Source organism: Protobothrops mucrosquamatus, unplaced genomic scaffold (genome assembly GCF_001527695.2).
Source record: "Protobothrops mucrosquamatus isolate PMUCROS unplaced genomic scaffold, P.Mucros_1.0 scaffold3158, whole genome shotgun sequence".
NCBI lineage: Eukaryota > Metazoa > Chordata > Lepidosauria > Squamata > Viperidae > Protobothrops > Protobothrops mucrosquamatus.
The window spans coordinates 160,532-170,954 of record NW_015389158.1 but is presented as its reverse complement, the minus strand read 5'-3'; the positions used below and the strand labels follow the sequence as shown (position 1 = coordinate 170,954).

Here is a 10,423-nt window from a genome sequence, read left to right as displayed (position 1 = left end):
GGCTATTAGCAATCGGGCAGCAGATAAACAATAAAGCATCAGGTTTGTTTCTTTTGCATCTAAATCTTGCACAATACCTAAAAGAAACAACTGTGGAAGGAAAATAATCCTTTTTTTAAAAATCTGCTGTAAGTTCCACCATAATTGTACCCAGAAGGCCTTAATAACCTTACAAGTCCACCACATATGAAAAAAGGTTGCATCTGGATGACCACACCTCCAACACTTGGATTCATAATTCGGATAGATACGAGACATAGTTGAGGGATCCAAGTGCCATCTATAAAACATCTTATAAAAATTTTCATGTAGATTTTGTGCTTGTGTAAACTTCACATTTCTCACCCAGATCAACTCCCAAGTATCCATAGGTATTGTTTCTCCTATATTTTGAGCCCATTTAATCATACAGTCTTTAACTAGTTCAGTTTCTGAGTCCAATTCTAATAAAACATTATATATCCTCTTGATATGAGCTTTGGCACCATCTCTTATTTGCTTCAAAAAAATCCCATCTTCCAAAACAAAGGTAGTCTTTTTATCAATTCGCCATCTATCTTGAATTTGTCCATACAAAAGCCAAGAAAAATTTGGGTTGTTTTGCTTTAACACATCTATTGATTTTAGGCACCAGTTACCACCACCACTCTGGTATAACAAATCTTTATATGTAAGTCCCTCCATCACCACTCCTCTAGTTATAGCTTGAAAAATATGCGACGGAATCACCCAGAGTGGTAAGATCCTAATGAAGTATTAACAGATAGAGCAGATGATTGGGAGAGGAACTCTGCTGGCAGTGCATCTATCCCTGCAGCCACAAGAAGAGATTTCTGCTCCCAGCATCTGAGACGTTTTGAGCATCTCAGGAATTATAACCTTTCCATGGTGTGAAGCTACAAGCTGCCTCTGATCACTCACAAGTCTTTGCTTGTACAGGCTATTTAAGGCAGGTCACCAGGTTAATCCCATTTTGGGGTGTGTACAGTCCCCAAAATTGTATAGCCACGTTGGCCACAAGACCACAAAAATGTCTTCGGACAAGGCTGGCTCCCTCAGCTAAGGAAGGGAAGTCGGACACAACTGGACATAAGAAAACCTTCACCTTTTGTACCCAAGAATCTGATCTACTAACAGTCAAGGAGAACTGGCACCAGATAAGAGTCCAAGGAATTCATAGAGGGCTGGGCTGAGGTCTCTCCAAAACTGATGATGCATTTGACCCTTCCCTCAGGCTCTGCCTGGCCATCTCCTACATCATCCCTGCTCCAGACGCTTGGCTGAAGCCACACCTGAAAGAAATTCTGGCTAGTGGAGTGAAGGAGAAGAGCCTTTTCTGCTGATGCTCTACCTTGTGGAACATTCTGCCACCGGAGAGGAGTACTGCTCCCATCCTTTTGGTCCTCCAGAAGGATATCAAAACTGATGATGCATTTGACCCTTCCCTCAGGATTCTCTCTCCCTCTCCAGGAAGACTCCTGGGTCATCCATTCAATGTGACTGGGATGGAATTAGAGGGGTGATAAGACCATTTCAAGGAGGAGAAATGTGTTGGTGGAGAAGGTGGCTTGTCTCTGAAGGGGGCAATCTCTCCTTAGCCATGGCTAGAGGCTTGAGAAGCCATGCTGGGGCATTGGGGGGTGGGTGAAGTTTGCAGAAAGATTTCTGCTGCAACACCAACTATGCATAAAGCTTCTCCCGTTAGCTCTAATCCTCATTTTGAGAGAGTCATTTTGTGTCTGTGTGAGATCAGAAGACATTGTCTCTTTGCTTAATTAATAAACTACCTCCCCCTTCTGATCCGCACACTGTCTCTTTGACTCTCCTCTCTCCAGATCCAGACATCTTCAGAGATTCTCAATCATCCAGGCCAGGGGTAGGCAACCTTGGCTCTTTTATGACTCATGGACTTCAACTCCCAGAATTCCTGAGCCAGCCTGGCTCAGGAATTCTGGGAGTTGAAGTCCATGAGTCATAAAAGAGCCAAGGTTGCCTACCCCTGATCCAGGCCATGTTGGTCCCAAAAGGAAAGTGAACTTTCTTAGTTTTTTCCCCTTGGAAACATTTTATTTCTCATCTAAGAAGCTTCTTCTGTTCCGAAGAAGACTGAAGAACTGAAGAAGTTTCTTGGACAAAAAATATTTTCAAAGAAAAAAAAACAAACCAAGAAACGCCAGTTGTCTTTTTGGGACATCCTGATCCAAATGTCCATCAGCTCATCCTCTGGACTCTCTCCTTCCCTCCTCCCCTCCGAGGCTCGCCTACTGCACCACCGAGATAGAAGCCTTTCCCAATTTCTTCTCAATGGGTGTAGCTTATTCAACAAAAACACCTTTTCTCTTTTTGGAGGGCCGGGGAAGAGGAAGGGGAGAGAAAACTTTGCCCCATCAGGCATGAAAAGGGGCCAAGCTTCTTCTCACTAACAACATACAATTTGTGCATCTTCCAGACAAGGGCTGGCATTGAGGTGCATCTCAGATGGTTAGTCCATGCATTCATTCCCCCCCCCTACATACCTTTTCTCCAGGTGGATCTGAGACTTCTTTGCTCCTTGTCTTCTTCACCTGGTGAGAGGCTCCTGGATGAAACTGGTAAGTGTGAGCTTCTTCTTTCTTTTTCCTCCCTCTTGCAAACTCCCCAGTAGACCTTTCTACCTTGAGGAGGGTTTTGGCTTCTTGCTCTCAGCCTCCTTGAGACATCGGAGGTCCCATATCTGCCCTACACTCATCCTGTGTCACACAGAGAGCCAAATGCTTGCAAGAAAAGGGAGACAAGATTTTTATGGCACCTAACATGTCCCTGGAGATGACTTTCATCACAAAGCAGAAGAGCAAAGTATCTAATGTGCTTCTCACTCGGGAGAACCTCGCGTTAAACTTTGGGATAAATGGCAAAGGGTGTGAACGAGAGGTCAGGAACTCGGAAAAGTGTACAGCGGGGTTCATCTATTTATTTGTTCAATTTATGTGCTGCCCATCTCCCTGATAAGGGGAACCTTCTAAACACTAAAAAGACAAATATAAAACAATTTAAAAATTTAAAGCTTCATAAAAATCTAAAACCAAGGAAATGGACAGTATGGGAATGAGATCTTCATCATACCTCATCAACCACCTCCAGTGGTGAGTGCCCCGCCTTTGGGCCTCAAGCCTGGAAGGACAATGTGATCTGGAACTGGGAGAACTTTGAGATCTGTCATGGTCAGATCACATTCTGATTACCACAAGGTTCACCAGTGCTATTGTCCATCACAGGGAGACAGGATCTATTAGATTGGCCTCACAGATGGACCTAGATAGGTGTCGGGAGGAACTGAAGGCTGTTCCTAGTGGTCTGCTGTATCCTCCATGTGAGGTCTCGGTTATTGCTTGGAACAAGAGGGCCACTGAGGCACTGGATTGGGGTGCTCCTATGCGACCTTTCTTGTCTTTTGGATCCCATCAATGCCCACAGTTTACAGAAGAGTTGAGGACGATGAAATGACAAAAGAGACGTTTGGAGCATCACTGGGGCTTTACAAGGAACAAACTCAACCAAACATGGGCAAGAGCTGTTATTAAGGTCTACTACATGGTGGTCATTAAGGTCTATTATTAAGGTCCACTACATGGTGGTCAGAGTGATGAAGTGACAATATTTCTCCAACCTTGTTGTAGGAATCCCACGGACCTGTTACGGGTGACCTTCTGTTTGGTTGAGCTCATCCCTTGTTCCAAGCTCAAGCCAAGATCATTGTTTTCTTGCAGAACTTCAGAATAGAAGATTAGCAGTACTGGATTAGTCCAGGATCTGGCTTAGATCAGTATTTGGGTTCTTACAGGAGCTGACCAGCTACCTCTGAGATGTTCACAATATGATATGGAAGTGGAAAGAAGAGAATATTTGTAGGTTGAACTATGAGGTCCTTGGTGTTCTCTGAGCTTGGTGGTTTTCTTGAAGATGAATCATTACCAAACTTGGCAAAATCATCAGTGTTAGAAGGGAGGGGAATTTGCTTCTGGCATTCCCTACTAGCACTGATGATGTTCCCTAGTTGGGTCACGAAACATCTTCAAGAAAATAACCAAGTTCAGAGGGCACCAAGGACCCCACAGTCGTCGTCGTCATCGTCCTCCTCCTCCTCCTCCTCCTCCTCCTCCTCCTCACATTAATGATATACCATAGTTAGGTCATAAAACATCTGCAAGAAAACAAGCTCAGAGAGCACCAATGACCCCACAGATATGGAAATTCTCCCATCTTTCCCCATTGTCCTTTTACATCTGGATTGGGAGACAAAGAGGAATAAAAGCCAACAGTTTGGGAATATTTTTATTTATGAATCTAATTTATACAGTCTCTCATCTGTCCAAGAAATTCCAGGTGCTGAACAAGATAAATAATAATAATAATAATAATAATAATAATAATAATAATAATAATAATAATAATAATAATAATAATAATAATAAAAACAACAACGGTTCGCTTGGAGCCCTAACCTACTGCTGGGTTTTGAATGAGTTTTTTATTCAGATGCAACATCCCATCCACAGGGAGTCCTTGACTTAACAACAGTTCATTTAGTGGCCATTCAAAGTTACCACAGCACTGAAAAAAGTGACATGACCCTTTTTCACACTTATGACCGTCACAGCCTCCCCCTGGTCACGGGATCAAAATTCAGACGCTTGGGAACTGACTCGCATTTATGACCGTCGCAGTGTCCCAGGTCAGGTGGTCCCTTTTTGCAACATTCCGACAAGCAAAGTCCCTGGGGAAGCCGGGTTCAGTTAGCAACTGCAAGGATTCACTTAACAACTGTGGCAAGAAGGGTTGTAAAATGGAGCAAAGTTCACTTAACAGATGCCTCACTTAGCAACAAAAATTGGGGGCTCAATTGTCGTAAGCCGAGGACTCCCCGTACTCACGATCTTACAACAATCTCCATTTCTTTTCTCTTGAGGGTGGTTTTGCAAGTGCCCTAAGATAGTCTACCGCAGTTCATGTGCACCGCTTTCATTTTTCTTGGGGAGCAGGAACACAACGTAAATTCAACAACACACACATGGCCCCAAATGAAGGCTAGGTCACCTTCTGGCAGACAAGAATCTTCTTCATGGCCCCCTTCACCTCCGTGTTGCGCAGGCTGTAGATCAAAGGGTTCAGCAGGGGGTTGATGATACAAAACATGGTGGAGATCAAGGTGTCCACCTCCAGAGAGTAGCCAGCACTGGGCTGGTTGTAGTTGACAAAAGCGTTTCCAAGGCAGACAATTACGACAGCAAGGTGTGAGGCACAAGTAGAGAAGGCCTTGCGCCTGCCGGTGTTGGAACGAATCCTCAAAATGCAGGCCAGAATGTAGACGTAGGACAGGACGATGAAGAGAACAGGGACGAGGCCCACAAAGATGCTGGTGACGTGATTGGTCAATTCGTTGACCCAGGAATCACTGCAGGTAATTTTTAAGAACGGGGGCACATCACAAAAGATGTGAGGAACATTGTTGTTTCCACAAAAGTCCAACCTGGAGGCCAGAGCAATGTGTATGGCTGAGTCCAGGAAGCCCCAGAGCCAAATGGCCACAGACAGCTGGACACACAACTTGCCCCTCATCAGGTGGGCATAGTGCAAAGGTTGGCAGATGGCAGCGTAGCGGTCATAGGCCATGATGGCCAGCAGGGCTGGCTCACATCCCGCAAAGCCAATCAGGAAGAAGGCTTGGGCCAGGCATTGGTTGTAAGAGATGGTGTAATCCTGGCGTAAGAGGTTCACCAGGATCTTTGGTACCACCACAGAAGAAAGGCAAACATCCAAGCAGGAGAGCTGGCTGAGGAAGAAGTACATGGGGGTGTGAAGACGGGAATCCAGGAGAACCAGGGTTATGATCATGAGGTTGCCCAACAGAGTGACCAGATAGGCAGTCAGGAACACCAAGAAAAAATGGACGTGGTGTCTCTGGAATATGGAGAAGGCCAGGAAGATAAATTCTGTCTCCTGTGTTTGGTTGTGGGCATCCATCAGGAAGAAAATAGACAGCTGGGAAGAGAGAAATGGGCATGTGGAGAAATTAGAATTAACTACAGGGTAAGATGAGTTAGATTGTTGAGCTGGGGGAGCAGAACTTATTTCTCCTCCTGCATTCTTGGGCTTTGGCCTGCTGAGAAGCTCTGAGGAACATCCCTTCCAAGCTCTGCATCAGAACCACATTCCATAAAGAGGACAAGTGACTTATCATGGGAAGAGGACCCAGTATGGAATATAGATGGTCTGTGGAAGAAGTAGCAGTCCTTCCATCCTGCCTTCTCCAACCCTTGTGTCCTGAAGGTGACATTATGACTCTTTAAGCTGGACCAAAACATTTTGATTTTAGTCACTCAGAAAGTCACAAGCCTACAGACAGACAGGATAGTGGGACATCTTAATTTTCCAGTGGGTCCTACTCCTTTCCCTGGCAACTGATCTTCTGCCAAAGAGCACCCACAATTCATGGAGAAGACTGTGAAGAAGATCCACGTTCAAGATGCGTGTATCTAGTTTTGGTTGCTGCAATAAAAAAAAAGATTTTGAGACTCTAGAAAGAGTACAAAGAAGCAACAAAGATGATAGGAGACTGGAGGCTAAAATGTATGAAGAACGGTGGCTGGAATTGGGTATGTCTAGTCTAAAGAAGAGAAGGACAAGGGGAGACATGATAGCAGTCTTCCTGTATCTCAGGGGCTGCCCCAAAGAAGAGGGAGTCAAGCTACTCTCCAAAGTGCCTGAAGGCAGGACAAGCAACAGATGGAAACTCATCAAGGAGAGAAGCAACCTGGAACTAAGGAGAATTTTTTTGACAGTGAGAACAATTAATCAGTGGAAGTGCTTGCCTCCATTGTGGGTCGTAGGTGCTCCATCACTGGAGACTTTTAAGAAGAGACTGGATAGCCATTTGTCCAGAATCATATAGGATCTCCTGCTTGAGCAGAGGGCTGGACTAGAAGACCTCCAAGGTCCCTTCCAGCTCTATTCTATTCTATTCTATTCTATTCCATTCCATTCCATTCCATTCCATTCCATTCCATTCCATTCCATTCTATTCTATTCTATTCTATTCTATTCTATTCTATTCTATTCTATTCTATTCTATTCTATTCTATTCCATTCCATTCCATTCCATTCCATTCTATTCCATTCTATTCTATTCTATTCTATTCTATTCTATTCTATTCCTCTCTCACTTTATTTATATCTATTGTATTCTAAGCATTTATACTACTTTGATGCTAGAAGGTGCTTGGAAAGCAATTATACTGCTCAAAAAATAAATAAAGGGAACACAAACATATAGGATCCTATATGTTTGTGTTCCCTTTTATTTTTTTGAGCAGTATATTTTTGGATTTCCTCTCTTTTATTACAAGCATGCATGCTTTAAACACTAGACATTTCTTCAGCACCTGCAGTGTTAGGTAAAAAGAGTAGGAAAACACATCTGGATAGGTTTCGGACAGCCAGGTTTGAACCCTAATGTCAAGGCAATGAAAGTTGCAATAGTAATATTTATAAGATTTTGGCATGTTTAACCTAAAGAGGAGAAGGCTAAGCAGAAACATATTAGCAGTCTTCCAATTCATGAAGGACTGCCCCAGGACAAGAAGCGATGGATGGAAAGTAATGAAGGAGAGATTCAACCTAGAGCTAAGAGGAAATTTCTCCAAGGAGAAATTAATTGTTAGAACAATTAAACAGTGGAACAACCTGCCTCCAGACGTTGTGGGTGCTCCAACACTGGAAGTTTTAAAGAAGAGATTGGACAACCATCTGTCTGAAAAGGTATAGGGTTTCCTATAGGCTATAGATTAGACTAAAAGACCTCCACAGTCCCCCCCAACTCTGTTATTCTGTTAAGTATGAGAACCAACAGGTAGAAGCTTAAAAGAGAGAGATTCAGACTCAAAATAAAGAGGATTTTTTCTGACTGAGATCTATGAAGCAGTGGAACCGCTGTGTTCTGGAGTTGTGGGGACTCTATCTCTGGAGGTCTTCTAGCAAACATTGGACAGTCTGTGATGGTCTGATCTGGACAGGGGGTTCAATTAGAAGACCTGCAAAGTCTCTTCCATCCCTTTGATTCTATAATTTTTGAAGAGGCAGATTTTTTTGGTCAAAGCCTTTATTTAAAGCAAGTCCTAGGAAGTTACATAAGGCTGGACTGTCAGTGGTTATAGCTGTCTTTCTCAACAAGTCATCAGCAAGTCAGAAGTTTCTTGGATGAGAAGCGAAATGTCTTCAAAGAAAAACAAGAAGGTCCAGTTGCCTTGTGAAGAAGCACCTTTGGGGCAACCATGACCTGGATGATGGAGAATCTCAGCAAGAGGAAATATTTGCCACTTCTGAGGTCTCCTAAACAGAGATTCTGAGGAGGAATTGGGTTCCTCTCCTTCTCAATGTCAACCTCTCCTTGCAACACCTCCCCAAAAGAGGATGCTGGATGGACCATAGAGCAGCTCACCTTTGCTGGTTATCCCAGCTGGAGAAGACCAGCTGGGGCTCAAGTAGAGTCATGTTCTGCCCATCTTCTCCCACAATGAGATGAATGCTGGCTCAGCCAAAAGTCTGCCCACAGAGCAGGAAGGGAGATGCTTAGAAGCTTGTTCTTACAAGAGAAGCAAGTCTCTCGGTTGTCTGTATGAACCACGGTAGATGATGGTCTTGGGGGAAAAATGTTCCTTGGTGTACGGGCCCTAGGAATATTCCTGTCCTGGATCCTACTGGGAATAGAATTAGGAGGAGAAGCAGCAGAGATCCTCTGGGACCAAACTATTTTACTTGGAGACAAGTGAAGCCAGATATCCTAGACAGGGAAGTTTAGTTGTGTTGAGGGAGGGGTGAGAAGGAAGGGAGCAAAGCACAGTAAATATATATTTTTTTCCTTTCAGGTATGAAGTCTAACCAATGAAGAACAAATATTTGAGTTCAGTTATCTCCTTTGTTGTTAATTGGTGTCCTAAATTTCTTCTCCTCCCTGTAGCCTGGAATTGTCTGGTTGCCCCCATTTACTTTAGGTACCAGAAGGTCCTACTGCTTATATATATATAAAAATATCAGCCAATATGACTCCAATTTGGTACTCAGAACTCAAATAAATAACTGTGGTGCTCTCCGAGTTGGTGGTTTTCTTGCAAACATTTCATGACCCAACTAGGTAACATCATCAGTGTTAGAAGGGAGTGGGGTTTGTGAAGAGGAGGAGAAGGTGGTGGAGAAGGAGGAGGTGGTGGTGGAGGAAGAGGAGGAGGTGGAGGCGAGGGGGAAGAGAGAAGGAGGATTGTAGCGTCCTTGGTGTTCTCTGAGTTTGGTGGTTTTCTTGCAGACATTTCATGACCCAACAAGGCAATATCATCAGTGCTAGAAGGGAGTGGGGTTTGTAAGGAGGAGGAGGAGGAGGAGGAGGAGGAGGAGGAGGAGGAGGAGGAGGAGGAAGAGTAGTAGTAGTAGTAGTAATTTTTTTCGATGGCTGTCTTTTAAAAATAACTTGCAATGCACTGAAACCTCAAATGCAGACGATGGAAGCAATAAACAATGTATTTTCAATAAGTCAGTACCTTGTTTTATCTTATCCATCCATCCATCCATCCATCCATCCATTCATTCATTCATTCATTCATCCATCACATTTCTACACCACCACCACCACCATCTCACCTTACTGACTCTGAGTGATTTACAATAAAAAATAAAAAGTACAATGAAATGTACGGGGTGCGATGGCCCAGTGGCAGCCCAGGTTTGAGATCTGAGCACTGTCATGGTTCCGACAGATGAAACTCTTCAAAGAACTTCGAGGCATTGTTTACTTTAAATAATCTTTTATTCGAGTAGCATAGCATAGGAACTGGCATAAACGAAGCGAAAAACTGAATTCCCCTCCTCTGAGCACATAGTATCAAAGCACAATTCCCTCCTTCAATTAACTGTCATAAATCACATCCCCCAATTAGCTTGAAGCAAGGGCCCCCTCTCCAGTTCTCCAGCCTGCCAAGTCCTTATCAGCTCTGGTTACAATAACCTTGATTCTCACCCTAGGTCGAGTGTTGTTATGTCTAGCTGGACTCTCGTTCACATCCCCCCCTCCCAGCATCATCTAACTCTAAAAGCAAAAGGTAAAAGATGGCTACATTTCCATCTGTTGTCAATGCGGAAACATCCGATGTTGGCAGCGTTGACAAGCGCCATGCAATGACGTGAGTTCCCCTTACTTGTGCCAGCTCTGCCCACCTAGCAGTTTGAAAGCATGCAAATGTAAATAGATAAATAGGTATCACTTTGATGGGAAGATAACAGTGTTCCGTGCACCTTGGCATACAGTCAATGCTGGCCACCTGAACAAGGAAGCCAGTGGAAAGTGAGAACCATCAGAACGTGTCTGTTCTGATAAGGCCTCTCCTAGGTCCAGCTGCTT

General features: G+C 43.9%; 2 protein-coding genes across 2 annotated transcripts in view; both read right to left on the bottom strand.

Moving 5' to 3' along the window:
* Positions 1–2,211: 2,211 nt before the first annotated feature.
* On the bottom strand, positions 2,212–6,000 carry LOC107297162 (olfactory receptor 5V1-like). Its single transcript, XM_015826520.2, has 2 exons — positions 5,086–6,000; positions 2,212–2,235 (listed from the first exon to the last, which is right to left on the bottom strand). The coding sequence occupies exons 1-2, from the start codon at positions 5,998–6,000 to the stop codon at positions 2,212–2,214; spliced, it is 939 nt and encodes a 312-aa protein (XP_015682006.2).
* Positions 6,001–10,329: 4,329 nt separating this feature from the next.
* Positions 10,330–10,423, bottom strand: part of LOC107297161 (olfactory receptor 5V1-like) — a 2,092-nt gene continuing 1,998 nt past the window's right edge. Inside the window, exon 2 of the mRNA XM_015826519.1 lies at positions 10,330–10,343. Within this exon, the coding sequence (XP_015682005.1) occupies positions 10,330–10,343 (14 nt within the window). The remainder of the gene's footprint in view (positions 10,344–10,423) is intronic.